Source organism: Dendrobates tinctorius, unplaced genomic scaffold, assembly GCF_039654945.1.
Source record: "Dendrobates tinctorius isolate UK_male_01 unplaced genomic scaffold, ASM3965494v1 ptg000038l, whole genome shotgun sequence".
Taxonomy (NCBI): domain Eukaryota; kingdom Metazoa; phylum Chordata; class Amphibia; order Anura; family Dendrobatidae; genus Dendrobates; species Dendrobates tinctorius.
The window spans coordinates 27,259,233-27,278,223 of record NW_027361706.1 but is presented as its reverse complement, the minus strand read 5'-3'; the positions used below and the strand labels follow the sequence as shown (position 1 = coordinate 27,278,223).

The following is an 18,991-nucleotide window of genomic DNA, read 5'->3' as shown; positions in this document are numbered from 1 at the left end:
GCAATATTATTCGGCCCCTTTAACTTAATACTTTGCTGCACCACCTTTTGCTGCGATTACAGCTGCAAGTCGCTTGGGGTATGTCCCTATCAGTTTTGTACATCGAGAGACTGAAATTCTTGCCCATTCTTCCTTGGCAAACAGCTCGAGCTCAGTGAGGTTTGATGGAGATCGTTTGTGAACAGCAGTTTTCAGCTCTTTCCACAGATTTTCTATTGGATTCAGGTCTGGACTTTGACTTGGCCATTCTAACACCTGGATACGTTTATTTGTGAACCATTCCATTGTAGATTTTGCTTTATGTTTGGGATCATTGTCTTGTTGGAAGACAAATCTCCATCCCAGTCTCAGGTCTTTTGCAGACTCCAACAGGTTTTCTTCAAGAATGGTCCTGTATTTGGCTCCATCCATCATCCCATCAATTTTAACCATCTTCCCTGCTGAAGAAAAGCAGGCCCAAACCATGATGCTGCCACTACCATGTTTGACAGTGGGGATGGTGTGTTCAGGGTGATGAGAGCTGTGTTGCCTTTACACCAAACATATCGTTTGGCATTGTTGCCAAAAAGTTCAATTTTGGTTTCATCTGACCAGAGCACCTTCTTCCACATGTTTGGTGTGTCTCCCAGGTGGCTTGTTGCAAACTTTAAACAACACTTTTTATGGATATCTTTGAGAAATGGCTTTCTTCTTGCCACTCTTCCATAAAGGCCAGATTTGTGCAGTGTACGACTGATTGTTGTCCTATGGACAGACTGTCCCACCTCAGCTGTAGATCTCTGCAGTTCATCCAGAGTGATCATGGGCCTCTTGGCTGCATCTCTGATAAATCTTCTCCGTGTTTGAGATGAAAGTTTAGAGGAACAGCCGGGTCTTGGTAGATTTGCAGTGGTATGATACTCCTTTCATTTCAATATCATCGCTTGCACAGTGCTCCTTGGGATTTTTAAAGTTTTGGAAATCATTTTGTATCCAAATCCGGCTTTAAACTTCTCCACAACAGTATCACGGACCTGCCTGTTGTGTTCCTTGGTCTTCATGATGCTCTCTGTGCTTCAAACAGAACCCTGAGACTATCACAGAGCAGGTGCATTTATACGGAGACTTGATTACACACAGGTGGATTATATTTATCATCATTCGTCATTTAGGACAACATTGGATCATTCACAGATCCACAATGAACTTCTGGAGTGAGTTTGCTGCACTGAAAGTAAAGGGGCCGAATAATATTGCACACCCCACTTTTCAGTTTTTGAACTTCCACAAAAATTTAAAATAACCAATACATTTCGTTCAACTTCACAATTGTGTCCCACTTGTTATTGATTCCTCACCAAAAAATTTACATTTGGTATCTTTATGTTTGAAGCATGATATGTGGGAGAAAGTTAAAAAGTTCCAGGGGCCGAATACTTTCGCAAGGCACTGTGTATATATATTATATTATATATATATATATATATATATATATGTGTATACACACACACACACACCTGACATAACATTTAGGCTGTGTGCCCACGTAGCGATTTTTAAGCGTTTTTGCCGCGATTTTCGGCGCGAAAATGTTTAAAAATCGTGCACAGAACGCCCCCCATGCATTCCTATGGCATTCCGGACATGCTGTGCTAATGCTGCGCTTTTTTCCGCGGCGGAATCGCATCGCGGAAAAAATCGCAGCATGCTCATTCTTTTGTGCAGAATCGCAAAGAATTGCCGCGATTCCGCACCCATAGGAATGCATGAGAATCGCTTACTTCCCGCATGTGGCTATGCCCACCATGCGGGAAGTTAAGCGTCTCATGTGCGGTTGGTACCCACGGTGTGGAGGAGAGGAGACTGTCCTCCAGGCCCTGGGTACCATACCCCTGTAAAAAAAATAATTAAAAATAAAAAATCGGGGTATATTTACCTTCCGGCGTCCCACGCTGCATTCCCGGCCTCAGCGTTCCCAGTAATGCCTTGCGAGACCTGTGATGACGAGGTCTCGCGAGATCGCTATAGCAACGCGAGACTACGTCATCACAGGTCTCGCAAGGCATTACTGGGAACGCTGAGGCCCGGGAATGCAGCGCGGGAGGCCGGAAGGTAAATATACACCGATTTTTTTTTTTAATTTTTTTTAGCATTTTAACATTCTATCTTTTACTATTGATGCCGCATAGGCGGCCTCAATAGTAAAAACCTGGTCACACTTTTCAAACACTATGTTTTTGACGAGTGTGACCAACCTGTCAATCACTTTCCAAGTGATGCTTCAAATCGCTTGGAAAGTGCTTGAATATTGCACGCGAAAATCGTGGCAAAATCGCGATCATAATAGCGGTAAAATCGCACGGAAAAAAACGCGCGATTTCTGGGAAGGAGTCTGGTTTTTGGTGTGCGTTTTAACACGCACCGTGGGCACATAGCCTTACACCCAACAGATGGTTGAGATGTGATGAGAATACAACATAACATTCATACGACCAGACCAGTTCTCGCTTCCATTACTACTTGTAATGTACCTGGGATACGGCCGAAAACAGTATGAGAAGACTTCATTCACGCCGACAACTGAAGATGCATATCACTGTTCAGTAATTCTAGTAACTGGAGCAGAGCTTTCACATCCATTCCCACTAGTATGATAAATGAAATGCAAACCCGCTTGTCTGCCAATAGTAACCCCAAATTAAAGCTAAAGAAAATAAGTATTAGCATTCATTTCGATGTTACTGTATTTTTTTCTCGGTGACGTTCTTTCATTTTCTAATTCTGCAGATTCCTAAACTATCGTTTTATTCCCTCCTTCTTAAGGCTATGTGAACAATAGGAGTAGGGAAGGGTAGGAGCGACTGCGTGAATGACAGCAGTTCCCATGCTTTCTATTAATGCAGACTTGGCTAGGCAATGGAGTTGCACTGACGGCTCTCGTAGCATATTAAATGTAACGGCATTTTATGTGATTATAACAGTGGTCAAGATTAGTGATGAGCGAATGATATTGTATAAGGCGTTATCTCAGCATGCTCGGGTGCTAACCGAGTAGCATGTTCGAATTATATGCTCGAGTCCCCACGGCTGCATGTCTCACCACTGTTTGACAGCCGCAACACATGCAGGGGATTGGCTGTTTGTTAGGTAATCCCTGCATGTGTTGCGGCTGTCTAACAGCCGTGGGGACTCAAACATACTTTTCGAGCACGCCAAAACCACTCGGTTAGCACCGGAGCATGCTGGGATAACGCCTTATCCGAGCACGTTTGCTCATCACTAGTATAGATCCCTTTTAATATTATTACTTACAGTTTACTGTTATCCACGAAAAACTTAATGTGCTGCTTGATGTAAGGCTTTCGCAGTATCTGATTCGCTGTTGGCCTCTTTTCAGGCTGTCGGCTTAACATTGTGCCAATCAAATCCCTCAATTCATTACTGTAATCTTTAGGCATTGGAGGCAGCTGGAAGGTAAGAGGATACATTATGTGCATGGCTGATATTATATACAGTATGTATTAACATGATATCCATGGCCAATCCGATGTGTAGGGGGACAGCCGAAGTAAGGATTAGCAGTTTGAAATTCAACATGCCTGATCCTTAACTCCCTAGAGAAAGCAACAAATATGTAAGAGCAGTTGACTGGATCATAATTATGGGACAGATATGAAAGCTATTACATCTCGGGTGTATGGCTCCTTCTCACAAAACATGTTAACGAAAAAATTGCAGTTTTGCTTATGTGGCAACTGAGATGGTAAACAGTGCCTGAATTTGATTCCAAATACACTATATCGTGCTTGTGACCGTTTTATAAACTCATTTCCATATGGTATGAATTTATGAACCAAGTATCTCCATTGAGTGAGTGATGGTGGACCCAACCAATGGAGCTATGTGGGGTATATCCTTGTTTGGGTCTTCCATCCTTTCCCTGCTTCCTCCGCATTGCGACTGATATATCATCCATTTTTAGACCCATGTGTGTGAGGTGACATAATTTGAAATGGATTATTGAGGACCTTGGAAACATCGAACTAGCAACACATGCAGCAATTTTGCTTGAATATTGGTTGTTTTTAAATGTTCTGTCTAGTAGCGTTTACATACTCTATTTCCTACTTACACCAAATGTGCCAGTATGGTTGGTTTCACATTAGCGTTTTATCACGCATCGCATTCTGCGCATGCTCCACTATCTTTAACATGGAGGGCGCATGGTCTAGCGCTTACACGCATTCATCTGCGTTTTCGTGCGCTGCGCTTTTTCCAGGTGTGCGCCCAGACGTTACATGTTGCACTTTTTGTTCCGCCCAACCACGTTAAAAAAGCGCGTGCGCACGGAATGCGCCAATAAATAACATTATAGTCTATGGGGTCGCTGGCGTGCGCATGGAAGTGCGCATGTCTGCGCTTTTGAGCGCATGCGATTTTTGAGTAAACAATGTCTAGACACTTGTTTAACCAACCCCCTACACAAGCAACATTGTTTGTGAGGAGTCTCAGGAGTGTACATAAAAGAAGGTGTCTGCACTGTCAGACCACTACTCTACAGACAGCCTGGAAGAGACCAGACAGCCTTCCAAATTACAGAGCCCTTTGGATCCAAGCTGCAGCAGCGAAAATGTGAGTATTCTTAAACCTAATGTCTGCCTGTCCTTTCAAATGTATTATGTACTAATGCTTTTTATTTTTTTATAATTGCAGCATGTCTTCTGGATCGGAATACTCACCATCCCGGTCAGAACTGGCCCAAGCAGAGCGTGAGGTGAGTATCTTCCTGCCTTTGGATAAGTATAGCTGCTGCATCTACAAATGTGTAATAATTTTTGTTCTTTTTCAGACATCATCATCAGACCCGGTAAGTGAGGCCGAACAGCGAGAGCAGCCAAGACAAATCCCGGTGGTGAGACGGAATGTAAGTATAAAATGACTTTGAATGTACTTTTTTTTTTGTTTAAATTTTTTTTTTCTATTCCTTTTTTTCTGTCCTGTTTTTCATCTTCTATCTTGCTTCTTTTCTGTATCTTTTTCTAACTTTTTCATTCACAAAAATGTCCAAGATTATAATGTATTTTTTTTTCTAGGTTCCACAACGGGATGAAGAAAACATCTATCTCGACAATGAGCACCTGATCCGCCTGGTCGAGGAGCGTGTCCCGCTGTAGGACAGCCGTGACCAGCAGTACAAGGACACTGTGGTGACCCGGCGGCTATGGAATGAGGTGGCCACAGCGTTGATGGATGGCTGGGACAGCGCCTCTCCAAGTTCCAAAAAGGCGTTTAGTAAGTATTTCCCTGCTCTATGATGCCGCAGTGACTATTGTCCCTGATGACACTGTTGTGTTTCCTGCTAGATATATTCTAGCAGGAAACACAACAGTGTTATCAGTATCAACAGTGACTGCATTGGGTATTGTATTGCTGCATTGTGCCGCATTGACTATTGTTCCTGATGACACTGTTGTGTTTCCTGCTAGATATATTCTAGCAGGAAACACAACAGTGTTATCAGTATCAACAGTGACTGCATTGTATTGCTGTATTGTGCCGCAGTGACTATTGTTCCTGATGACACTGTTGTGTTTCCCGCTAGATATATTCTAGCAGGAAACACAACAGTGTTATCAGGATCAACAGTGACTGCATTGTGTATTGGATTGCTGTATTGTGCTGCATTGACTAATGTTCCTGTTGTGTTTCCTGCTAGATATATTCTAGCAGGAAACACAACAGTGTTATCAGGATGAACAGTGACTGCATTGTGTATTGGATTGCTGTATTGTGCCGCATTGACTATTGTCCTTGATGACACTGTTGTGTTTCCTGCTAGAATATATCTAGCAGGAAACACAATTGTGTTATCATGGCGAACAATCAGTGCACTGTCTATTGAATTGTTTTGTGATGCTGCAATGACTGTTTGCCATGTTCACTCAGGTGTGTGTGATGATGCAGATTTTGCCATGAGTGCATTGTATAATGTTTTTTCTTTGTTTTTCCAACAGTGAACAAAGTCTGAACATGTTGGCGCTCGATGAAGGACCGCTTCAACAGTGATGTTCGTGCTGAGGGACAGGTTCGCAGTGGTTCAGCGGCAAGGACCAGAACCAAATACCGTTACCATCGCGAGTTAGCGTTCCTTAGACCGGTCCTTGCCACCAGAGCGTAAGTATTTAATTTTTTTTTTTTTTTTTAAACCTGTGCTTTTCTAATCCACAGCAGTTGCTTCTTGTAAATGCAGGAGACTAATGTTTTTATTTTCTTTCCACAGCACCTGGAGCAGCACCCTGCAACCTGCCCCTGGAGCGGTCCTTCATCGAACGATCTTGGACCCGTCCCAGCCACCCGACAGCCAGGAAGCAACTTGCAGGTCAGCAACACGGACAGCTGGTGACCAGGAAGCTGGTCAATCAGGTGTTCCCCTGTCCCAGGTCTCTGCCACTGGTTATGCGGGCACTTCCCGCCAGCGGCAGAGGGCCTTGGACAGGAATGTCTTGCCCGAGTTCATGCACTTGGGCGAGGCCTTTCATGCCAGCCTCAAGGTGCTGTCAGACAGAGTGGAAAGTTCTTCCCTCATGGAACGCGGTTTTAATTACATGGAACACCGCTTCCACTCTGTTGAACAGCACCTTGACCGTCTGGATGCCAACCTCAACAGACCAGCGCACCATTTTTTCACTAAAATTGAATGGGGCATGGCGGAACACCTTAGTCCTGAGCAACAGCTGAATGTGATGCAGGCCTGCAACACTGCTTACTTACAGGCTATGCAGCAGAATCAGTACGTGCAGCAGTCAGTGGTGTGATTTCCAACTGTGCCACCACTGACTCGCTTCACCACACTACCGACTTCTGCTGCATACCACTGCACGGCCACCTGCATTCCAAGCCAAGCTGGACACTACACCACCCCAAATCCGAGTGCTGCTGGACACTCCACTGCCACCATCATGACAAGCGTTGCTCCTGTCTGGAGCACCACCGCCACCACGCCTGCTTAGAGCACCGCCCCCAATCCTACAGCCTGGACCAGCACTGCCGCCACCACTCCTACCGCCTTGACCAGCACTGCCGCCACCACTCCTCCTGACTGGACCACCACTGGCACCACTACTCCTACTGCAAGGGCCAGCACTGGCACCGCCACCACCCAGCAGCATCAGCAGCTGCAGCACCATCAGCAGAAGCAACATCAGCAACAGGGGGACCTACATTCTCTTTTTCACAAAACGCAGCAAAGGTCACCCAGCTCCAGGCGGTCAGAAAGTGGAAGGCGGTTAGGCAGCTCGAAGAGGTCCAGGCAGGACACCCAAACCGAAAGGAAACACAAAAAAAGAGAACTTTGAGCTTCTCTCCCCCCTCACCTACCAGTGCGTCTCAAACTGCCGCTCGTTCCATCCCTGATCTCACTTCCCCCACTACTTTCGTCGCCCCTTCCCCTAGAACCCCTTCCTCGCATACCAGCTGTTCCTCCTCTCTCAACACCCCCAAAGTAGCCCAATCTTCCCCTAAATGTTCTTCACAATAAAATGTATTTAATTTTAAATAAATGTGTAATTCTGCTTTCACCTAATACGGTTTGATTAATGTGTCTTTCGCCGCCTACACACACTGCGCCGTACACTTTGCGTTTTTGCCCACACATACCTCCATTAGTGACACACATTTCTTGTGTCATTCCTGGAGATATGTGTAGTCAAAAACACAAATATATGACTTGTATTTTCCCCTCCAGTCTCTTCAGTCTGCTAATATTGCACAGACTGAATAGTGGATGGTGTTGAGTGCAAGGCATATCTATTGTTACCTTGCCAGGTATCATAAAAAGTTAATTGAGGATGGTGTGTTTTTACCATCATCAATTCACTTATTGTGAGACAAGGCCAGGGGATTCTAGATATACCTTGTAACCACATCCTCTATTCAGTGTGTGGTGAATAAACTGAGGAGATGATGGGGAAAATACACGTCATATGTACAATACCCTGGCCTTGTATCACAACTATTTATCACACCTGGGCAGGTGAATACACATATGAGTTTTAACCTGCAGGGTCGCTTCAGTCTGCATATATTTCATGCAGACTGTAGCGATGCTGCAGTTTAACTCATGTGTATTCACCTGCCCATGTGTGATAACATTCTGAAGTCAGGATGCGTTATTTTTGGAGTCCTCAATTCAACATGACAGTAGGCCTGGGGATTGTAGAAGTTGTATAAACTTTATTATCTCTCCAGTCTGCATTCAAACTCAAGCCACAGTGGTGATCCTACAAATAATATTTATAGTCACATGGTTAGGTGTCATAAAGAGTGACAGATGTTATTGCATCCCCAAATCACTATTTGTAACATCAGGCCAGGTGACACAAATATTAGTTGCATTATCTCCACCGTCGCTGCAAATTGAACACAAACTGTAGAGATGCTAAAGGTCATACAACTTGTGTGTGTGTATAGTCACCTGGTCAGGTGTGCTAGTAAATTCATGATGCACAAAACACAGCATCATGAATTCACTGGTACACCTGGCCAGTTGATTATTGTATTGGAGTGTAAAAAGACAGAGTGCACTCGGTACAGGTATCAAAACAGGTTTTTTATTAACATACACACAAGAAAACATTTTTACACCATTTGATCTTGCCATTCCGCCCGTCCTACATCTGAGATGAAGTAGGCCGCAAATTGGTCCCTCATTTGGCCAACTTCAACGGATGACCTGAGAGGGTGCTGAGTGAATTCAGGCAATGGGTTTGGAGCTGCATCATCGAGTTCAAGTGTTGGGTGCTCTTTAGCCATCACAAAATTATGTAGAACCACACACGCCTACACCACCTCATCCACTGTTTCCAGTTTCAGATTAATAGCTGTGGCGAGAATGTGCCATCTGGAGACAAGTATACCAAAGACACACTCTACAGTTCTTCTGGCCCTGGTCAGCCTGTAATTAAAGATTTTTTTTGTGTGGTGCAAGTCACGGCTGGAGTAGGGTTTCAGCAGGTTTGCGCACATTTGAAAGGACTCATCCCCATTACAAATGGCAGTGGCGGACCTTCGTTGTGGGGAAGAGGCCGTGGCATGGGGAAATTGAAATGGTTGCCATACAACCTCTGGCCCATGTCCGAGTTCTTAAAAGCCTGGGAGTCATTCCCACGGCCAAATGCCCCAATGTCCACTGCTACAAACATACAGTGTGCAACCGCAATGGCCATGAGTACTGTAGAAGAGTACTTTTTGTAGTTATAGTACTCAGAGTCAGATATTTTTCCCATCAACTGCTCCCAAACAGTTGGGGAAATTGCAGACTGTCAAGAATTTTTCAGCTATTTCAATCCACTTTTCGGCGGTGGGCAGGGGCATAAATTCTGGACAAAGAATGTTCCACAAAGCACGGCCGGTGTCCGCAACAATTCCCAACAAGGTGGAGATTCCAATCCAGTACTGGAAGTGGACTGAAGATAGGCTCTCTCCAGTAGCCAGGAATCTGCGAAACAGAGAAAGAACAAAAATTAATATTTATGTATATGGTTTTTTAAAACAATAAAAGAAAAAAAAAATTAGTACATGGCATAAAAATAATTCTGCAGCCTTTTGTTTACTACATGGCCGAAATATAATTCTGCCAGCTTTGGAATACTACATGTCACAGCAAAGAAAATTATGCAGACATTAATTTTTCAGTATTACGTACCGTAATGTGACCAGGAGCCGTCCCTCAGAAGGAATCGCACGACGGAGCTGTGTGTCATGTCTCCGGATGGATTCTTGGACATTACCAAGCAAATCCCTGAAGCTTTGTTGGGACATCCGGGTATAGTCAGTAAATTTTTCCGGGTTTGCCTGGAGCTCGCTGTAGAGGGTGTGGTACGCTCCACGGCTCTCCCGGAGTTCAATAATCGGATGTATCCACAAACGCCGATGCTGCCGTCTTGGCTGTCTCTCTCTCTCCCTTTGTTGGTGGCAAGCAACTGCATAAGACTGAGCCATCGCGATGTCTAGATCCAAGTTGAAGTGAAAACTCTTCCAGCGCAGATCCATGTTGACAAAGGAAAAACCAAGAAAATGTGAAGAATTTAGCTGTAAACAGGGTCTATATAATGAATTCCCATAACACACTCTCACTGATGTCCCATTGGTGGAGTCTGTTGCAAGAATTTTTCAAGGATTTTCCTCCTGTGAAATGTGACACCTAGACAACCCATGCGCATAAAAAACGCAAACGCATGGAAAAATGCTTGAAAATGCATACAAACGCTGCGGTTTTTGTTGTAATGCGCACGCAATGCGACAAAATATCACAGCGTTTGCAAGCGTTTTTTGCATGCGTTTTATGTGCGTTCGAAACGCTGCGCAAAACGGCGCAATTGTGAAACTAGCCAATCATCTCGCCCACACCTTTGCCCTTAGTTGACATGTTTGCCGCAATTAGCGCATGCGCCGTGGTTCCTCAGTTTGCTTACGTCCCGGAAGGCATCCGTTGGCTCAGTGCGGGTCAATGACATCACAGGAAGTTTTTCCTTTGACCCGCACTGGATGCTGGATAGCCGGATGTGACTCATTGCGGCTGTGGTCCCGCCCCACATGCGTCCACATGAGTGCGGCAACGGGCATTAGAATTTTTTTGATTCCCTATATAAGGATGGCATAATTTGGTGGTCCACATAGCCCCCCCATCTCTCCCATACACAGGAGTGTTCGCTAGGCTGAGCACTCACTTGTTCTCTATGAGAGCTGCTGCCAGACAAGTGTGGTGTGTCTTATCTCTTGGAAAATTGGAAAACAAAAGGATCAGCAGTCCGAAATTGGACATGCTGGATCCTTAACAATTCCGACAATTAGTTATCCGGGCACCAATAGGCATTAGACTGTCAGGGTTTGGCCGACATTAGTCTGATGTGTATGGGGGGGCTTTAAGGTGATGAAGGACAGGTAATGAATCCCAAATAAAAGCTGACATCAGGGCAATCAATTTGGAGAAGAATGATCTAGGGATAGGACCCTTACCATGTATCAGAAGATATAATCCTGCAAATAGTGTCAGGGACTAATCCGCAAGTAACTCTTGTAGGGCATAAACGTTCTTAGGAAAGGACACTGCTTGGTACTTAGTAATGGATCTATATTTTAGCAATGTAATTGTGTAATCAATGATAACTTAATATATTATTGCAATTGCAACTGTAACCACCGTTTTAGAAGTTACCTTTCCTTCGATGATCCGATACACTAAAGAGTTCATATCCTTGGCATTGAAGGCATGCTTTAGAGTCGCCATTTCGTACACACAGCACCCAAGCGCCCACACATCAGACTGAAAGATTACAGAGCAAGAAGGCATTGGTTACTATTGTCTCTAGTTTTGGCTTTAAAACATGTAACATGATCCTAGGGATACAATGACCATAGTGACATGCAAAAAAAAAAATACTACATACAGGATAAACAGAATTTCATTAAAAAGAATTTAAAGAGGTTGTCTGGTGAAGACTTGCATGCCCGAGTCTCCCTCCACTCATTCCCTGGGGGGCTGTGGAGCACCACACTCGGCTTTTTCCAGCAGCCCAATAGACAATCAATGGAAAGGCGACTGGGCATCCAAACTGCCTCTGCATTTTGTAACAAGCATAAACGTGCCCTGTTGGGGATCAAAAATGTCTGTTCTGCCAATAAGTGTGGGTCTCAGAGGTTGGACACCCACCGATAAGCTACCCTGCTGATGGATAACTTTTTTTTTTCATGGGATATCTCTTTGAAGGAATCTTTCACTAGGTTTTTGTTAAGCCAAGTGAGAGGAGCATTATGTAGTGGCAGAGACCCTGATTCCAGCAATGTGTCACTTACTCGGCTGGTTGCTGCAGTTTTGATAAAATCACTGTTTTGTCTGCCGCTGATCTAGCAGTTCTCTGAATGCTGAGCTCTGTATAACCCCGCCCACATCACTGATTGGCAGCTTTCTGTGTACACTGTGCATAGGCAGAAAGCTGACAATCAGTGGTGGGGGCGGGTTTACACATAGTGCTCATGAATATGGAGGACAACATGGCAACAAGTTTACCACTTCTCTAATGATGATCTCCGGCTGATAAAACTGATTTTATTTAAACCACAGCAAGCAGCCCAGTAAGTGGCCCATCCGTGGAATAATGGTATTCCGTCTCTACATTATGCTGCTGACATCTTAGCTACCAAAATCCTGGCGACAGATTCCCTTTAATACAAACAGAAGTTAATAATGTATAGTAAATGAGTCAGTACCTTATAATTATATGGCTGATTAGAAAATAGTTCTGGGCTCATATAGTAAGGGGTCCCAATGAGAGTGCTGGCCATGTCATACTGGCTATCCAGGACCCGAGCAATCCCCAGGTCTCCGACTTTGATGATGTTAGATTTAGTCAGGAAAATATTCTGCGTCTTCAAGTCTCGATGCATAATGTGCAAATTGTGTAAATACTGCGAAAAGAGGATGGAATAATGTTAACGGCAGACAGTGATAAGGACAATGCAGAAAACGGCTTTATAAGGGCAAAAAGGATCAGCTGAATTCTCAGACTTGCAAGACCAGGTTGGTTAACCCATTAACAACCGCCCATCTTCTTGATGGCTGATCCTGAGTCTACAGCAAGGTCTCTTGACATTGTTGCAGTAAACTCCCTGCATTCTACCTGCCCTTCTGAGAAGATAAATGGAACTTATAATGATACTAGAGATGTGCCCGGTGCTATCGCATCAGGAGGGAAGTGTATGTGAGTACGTGTGTGTGTGTGTGTATGTGAGTACGTGTGTGTGTGTGAATACATGTGTGTATGTGAATACGTGCATGTGTGTGTATGTGAGTACAGGCGGCGGTGGGGGGTTCAGCGGCGACCGGTCCAGCGGCGGGGGCCTGGCAGCGGCCAGCCGGCAGGATAGACCGCGGCTTGCGGCCTGTGCACAGGCCGCAAGCTGCGGTCTTTCCTGCCGGCTGGCCGCTGCCAGCCCCCCCCCACAGCGCTGGACCTGTCGCCGCTGAACCCCCCCACCGCCGCCTGTACTGACATACACACACACGTATTCACACACACACACATGTATTCACACACACACACGTACTCACATACACACACACGCGCTCTTTCCTGCCGGCTGGCCGCTGCCAGCCCCCCCACAGCGCTGGACCTGTCGCCGCTGAACCCCCTCACCGCCGCCTGTACTGACATACACACACGTATTCACATACACACACATGTATTCACACACACACGTACTCACATACACACACACGCGCTCTTTCCTGCCGGCTGTGACGGAGGTGGGTGGGCAGGCAGCGGCGGGGGGTCCATCGGCGGCGGGTCCGGCAGCAGCGGGGGGTCCACCAGCGGGCGCCATATTGGAACACCCATCACTGAGGTATATCAATATGGCGGTCGGTGTACTTCCGGTCAGTGCGGTGGATTGTGGGATTCGGGGACATCCAGACGGAAGTGGATGACAGACAATTTAAGGCAATTATATATATAGATTTGTCTTCTCTTGTGAATTCTATGTAGTGTTTAAAGGGGTATTCCAGGACTACTACTGGTCTAAACACTAACAGGCAGGCAGTTGTCAATTACCTGTCTGTTCTGCCCAGCGCCAATCAATACTGATCACTCCTGCAGTTTCCTCTGCTGTCACTTAGACCGAGCAATGGTTTATTTTCTGCTTTACTCTGATGACGAGGAGTGACTCCCGACATTTTGATGATTGATAGCCGGCTCCCTGCTGCCTAAATGCGGGGGGGCTGACAGTGAATCCACATGACGCTGTGAGTTATGCAGTGCTGACAGTGCAGCCCAAGAGAAGAAGAGCTGCTCTGTTAATGCTGAGCAGCTCAATCGCCAGCAGGAGCGGTCAGTGACCGCTCTCAGTCGGCACCAGGTAGAACAGGCAGCTAGTTGCCTCTGTTAGCAGCTACTTGTCTGTTAGTTTTTAGGCCCATGGTAAAAAAAAAAAAAAATAGTCCTGGAAAACCCCTTTAAGGAGTGCTATGTAGTGAACAGAGAAAACAGTACTGCCACTGCCTCTACTAGACCTGGGAATCACATATCGCCTGATGCCACATTGGCGTGGCAAAGCTTAGCAGACCCATATCAGCAATGCCAGTGACTAAAGACCGGACAGGAGGCAGATCGCCACCATGAGTGTAAATGTCGACCAGACTTCTTTTACCACTTAGTGAACATATTATATGCCAACGATACATACAAATATACAAAGAGATACAAAATTAAATGCAAATAAAAAGGAAAAAAGCTCAAGCCAACAGTTATTATAACCACTCCCATCACACATTAAGTAACATACAACCAAAACAAAGGAGAGAATTTAAGCATTTTATTTTTATGTCAAATTTCAAGAATAAAGAATTATAGATTGTAAAGAAAAATTATAGATTTTTTTATTCTTTTTGCACAGTTAACTGAAATAATGTATAACCCGTTAGCTGATTCATACTGCTAAAACCACGGGCAGCATGAAGTGACAACTGGCTGCACGAGTAACGCTTTTCTCTGAAAGGCTCCGGACCAAAGTAAGAGACGAAATTAATCTGGCACAACCCACTAGGAGGTTTTCACAGCACTGCTACAGGTGATTGGCAGGTCTCTCTCACAGCGAGATATCTGTCACTCACTTGGAAAGGCGCGGGACTAGTCTGGACTCTGGTTAGATCTTCTAACCATACCTTCTCTGAAACGATGGAGCATTTCAGAGAGAAATATACTTGGCTGCAGTTGTGCAGCCAGGTTCTCATTTATGCTGAATGAGGTTTGGGTAACATGAATCAGCTGACAGATGCCCTTTAAAAAAGAAAGAACTCTAGAAAAAAGATAACAAAAAAAGAGATCCTTGTGTCACAAAAAGTATATAATAATAATAATCTTTATTTATATAGCCCCAACATATTCCGCAGCGCTTTACAGTTCAACAGTTCCAAACACAAGTCATAATTAACAACGTTAACAATACAATAATTAAAGCAAAATAAGACGACCCTGCTCGTGAGAGCTTACAATCTACAATGAGGTGGGGGAGATACAAAGTACAGGTGTGTATTTACAATTGTGTATTTACAATGAATGTCCAGCCATCTTGAGGGAGTGAGGGATGATGGAGATAGTGAATGGGCTACACACGCACACTTACACATAGAATGACTGTGATTAGTGAACGTTATAGGCCGCTCTCAACAAATGTGTTTTGAGGGAGCGCCTGAAGCTATGCAAATTGTGGAAAGTCCTAATTTCTTGGGGTAGAGCATTCCAGAGGATTGGTGCAGCGCGGAAGAAGTCTTGGAGTCGGGAGTGGGAGGTACGGATAAGTGCAGAGGTTAGTCGAAAGTCGTTTGCAGAGCGCAGAGGTCGGTTAGGCCGATAGAAATGAGGGAGGAGATGTAGGGGGGTGCTGCACTGTGGAGAGCTTTGTGGGTGAGAACAAGTACTTTGAATTGGAGCCTATAATGAATGGGCAGCCAGTGTAAGGACTAGCGAAGAGCGGACGCGTCCGAGTACCGATTAGCCAGATGGATGACCCTGGCTGCTGCATTAAGTATGGACTGGAGAGGGGAAAGTCGAGTAACGGGGAGGACAATTAGTAGAGCATTGCAGTAGTCCAGGCGGGAGTGGATCAAGGCGACAGTGAGGGATTTTGTTGTTTCCATGGTGAGAAAAGGGCGGATTCTAGAGATGTTCTTTAGGTGTAATCGGCAAGAGATTGTATATGAGATGTGAATGAGAGATTGGTGTCAAACATAACACCTAGACAGCGCGCCTGCTGCCGTGTTATTATAGTGCCACCCACGGAGAGGGAAATGTCAGATTTAGGGAGGTTAGTAGATGACGGGAGCAGAAGTAGTTCAGTTTTGGAGAGGTTGAGTTTCAGATAGAGAGTGGACATGATGTTGGAGACTGCGGACAGTCACTGGAGTTCTTTAGTACAGTGGGGGTAAGGTCGGGGAATGACGTATATAGTTGTGTGTCATCAGCATAAAGATGGTACTGAAGCCAAATCTGCTGATGGTCTGTCCAATTGGGGCCGTGTAGAGAGAGAAGAGAAGGGGGCCAAGGACTGAGCCCTGAAGTACCCCAACAGCGAGAGGAAGAGGAGATGACGTGGAGCAGATTTCCTGACGGATATTATCTATTTTTTCTGTAAAGTGGGAGGCCAGGTCCTCAGCACAAATGTCTGTGATAGGGGCTTGTGCTTTTGGCCTGAGGAGGGAGTGAAAAGTGTCAAAAAGTTTCTTGGGGTTGTTGGCTAGTGAGGAGATCAGGGTGGTGAAGTAGGTCTGTTTGGCGAGGTGAAGGGCAGGGTTATAGGTTCTTAACATAAATTTGAAGTGGATGAAGTCTTCTGGTGTGCAGGTTTTTCTCCATAGGCGTTCAGCACTCCTAGAGCATCGCTGGAGAAGTTGAGTTTGCGATGTGAGCCAGGGCTGTTTTACTCTGTGCTTGGAGGTTCTGAGGGTGAGGGTGCTACTTGGTCTAGGGTGCTTCTAAGAGTGTCACTGTAGTGATGAACAGCCAGATCAGGACAGGAAAAAAAGGAGATTGGGGACAGTGATGAGTGTAGGGAGTCTGAAAATGTCTGAGGGTAATTGGCTTGTAGATTTCTGACTGTGTGGTAGGTAGGAGTGAGCTGGGGTGGGCGAGGATTTGTGAGCGTGAAGGAGAGAATGTTGTGGTCAGAAAGTGGAAGCGGTGAGGTATATAGGTGGGAGATTGAACAGAGCCGGACAAAGACCAGATCAAGGGTGTTACCGTCCTTGTGTGTCTCAGAGGTTGAAAGCTGCGAGAGGCCTAGAGAGGTGGCAAGTGATAGAAGCTGGGATGCAGATGTGGAAGTAGGGCTGTTAATGGGGATGTTCAAGTCTCACAGGATAAGAGTTGGTAGTTCTGAGGACATGAAGTGTGGCAGCCAGGCTGAAAAGTGGTCAAGGAAGTGGGTGGCTGAGCCTGGCGGCCGGTATATGACCGCTACTCTGAGGGAGAGGGGACGGAAGAACCTGATGGTGTGGACCTCAAAGGAAAGGAATGAGAGTGATGAAACGGGGGGGATGACCTGGAAAGTGCATTGTGGGGACAGAAGTATGCCGACTCCACCACCATGTCCGTTTGTGGATCTCGGGGAATGAGAGAGTTGTAAGCCACCATAGGAAATGGCAGCAGGAGAGACAGTGTCAGAATCCTGAATCCAGGTTTCAGTGAGGGCCAACAGGTTAAGAGAGTTGTTCAGAAAGTAGTTGTGCAGGAAAGGAAGCTTGTTACATACAGACCGTGGATTCCAGAGGGCACAATTAAAAGATGGAGATGAGGGAGTGCAAGTAACAAGTAATATTAATAAGATTATTATGGTTTCGATATGAGGTAGGGTAGGGGTTGAGGTTGGGGGATGGTGGACCAGGGTTTGGGGAGATGTCACCTGAAATCAGTAGGAGTAGGAAGATAAGGAGCAAATAGTTGTTGGAATTGTAGGTAGTTTTTTTCTACGATGTGTTTGGGCAAGATGGGCTGAGGTTTCTCAGGCAAGTGAGGAGTGCATGGGAGCTGTACATGGGAGAGGGAAGTATAGAGGGGCTGATGTGTATGAGTCGTGATGGAGGAGGGATGGGGTGGTGAATGTGGATGGCAAGGGAGCACAGGAGGATAGAAATAAAGCACACGGTTAAAGGGGAAAGCAAAGTGTAGGTTACCTGACTCCTGCCCTGATTAACTGCCATGGATAACTGCAGTATATATAAATATATATTAATAGGACAGATACTGTACCTCTGAGCATGTGCAATAGAAAGCACTGCCCCTTCCTTCATATGTAGGAAGAAGTGTTACTAGTGGATATTCTGATCTTATAATGGAGATAGCAGGCTTGTAGAGGTAAGAAGAGACTGCTCAGACTGCTGTTCCTATGTCTATCTCATCTAATATTGGAGGTATTAGGAGTACTGAGGGAGGACGAGGCTGCTCACACTCCTATCTGCTATATCTTTCTGATCTAATACTGGTGATAACAGGGGTGCAGATGTAAGAAGAGGCTGGTCATACGGATATCAATCATGTGTCTGATCTACTACTAGATATACCAGGGGTACTAGGGTAAGTAGAAGTTGTTAACACTGCTGTCCACCCTGTCTATCCGATCTAATACTGGAGCGCTGAGGGAAGAAGAGGCTGCTAACACTGCTGTCCATCCTGTCTACCTGATCTAATACTGGAGCGCTGAGGGAAGAAGAGGCTGCTCACACTGCTATCCATGATATCTTTGTGCTCTAATATTGGAGATAAAAGGGGGATGAGGTAAGTAGAGGCTGCTCACACTGCTGCTCATGTGAGCTAATACTGGAGATACTAGGGGCGCTGAGGGAAGAAGAGGCTGCTCACACCTGTATCCGCCATAGCTTTCTGATCTAATACTGGAGATACCAGTGGGGAGGTGAGGAAAGGACAGGAGAGGCTGTTCACACTGTTGTCCACCCTGTCTAATTAATCTAATACTGGAGATAACAGGGGGGGGTGGCTTGGCTCCCATGTGCCTACGATCGCTCTGACTGGCTGTTAAAAGTGAAACAGCCAATCAGAGCAATTTGTAATATTTCACCAATGAAATTTGGTGAAATATTACAATCCAGCCATGGCCGATGCTGTAATAGCATCTGCCATGGCTGGAGACGGAGATCCGCCCCCCCCCCCACACCGACTGGCGGGGGCGATTGGCCACTGACGGACGGCGGCTATCTGCCGCCGCCGTTAACATCAGCTCCCCTCCCCTCTGCTCCCCCCCACCTCCCGATCCCCCCTCACCCCCCGATCCCCCCTCACCCCCCACGGTACCTACAAAGTCCCTCTGGCCGTCCCGGTGTCCCACCGTCACGGATCATGGGCGTCGCCATCTTGGAAAATGGCGGGCGCATGCGCAGTGCGCCCGCCGGCACTTGCCGGCTGCAGATTCATTTTTTCATATTGATAATTGTGATAAACTCGCACAG

At 45.8% G+C, this 18,991-nt stretch overlaps 1 protein-coding gene across 1 annotated transcript in view; it reads right to left on the bottom strand.

Annotated features, from left to right (window-relative positions):
- NEK4 (NIMA related kinase 4) overlaps positions 1 to 18,991 on the bottom strand; it is a 97,535-nt gene that overhangs the window by 33,974 nt on the left and 44,570 nt on the right. Inside the window, exons 3-5 of the mRNA XM_073574305.1 lie at positions 12,247 to 12,444; positions 11,195 to 11,302; positions 3,292 to 3,446 (exon numbers count right to left, since the gene is read on the bottom strand). Of these exons, the coding sequence (XP_073430406.1) occupies positions 3,292 to 3,446; positions 11,195 to 11,302; positions 12,247 to 12,444 (461 nt within the window). The remainder of the gene's footprint in view (positions 1 to 3,291; positions 3,447 to 11,194; positions 11,303 to 12,246; positions 12,445 to 18,991) is intronic.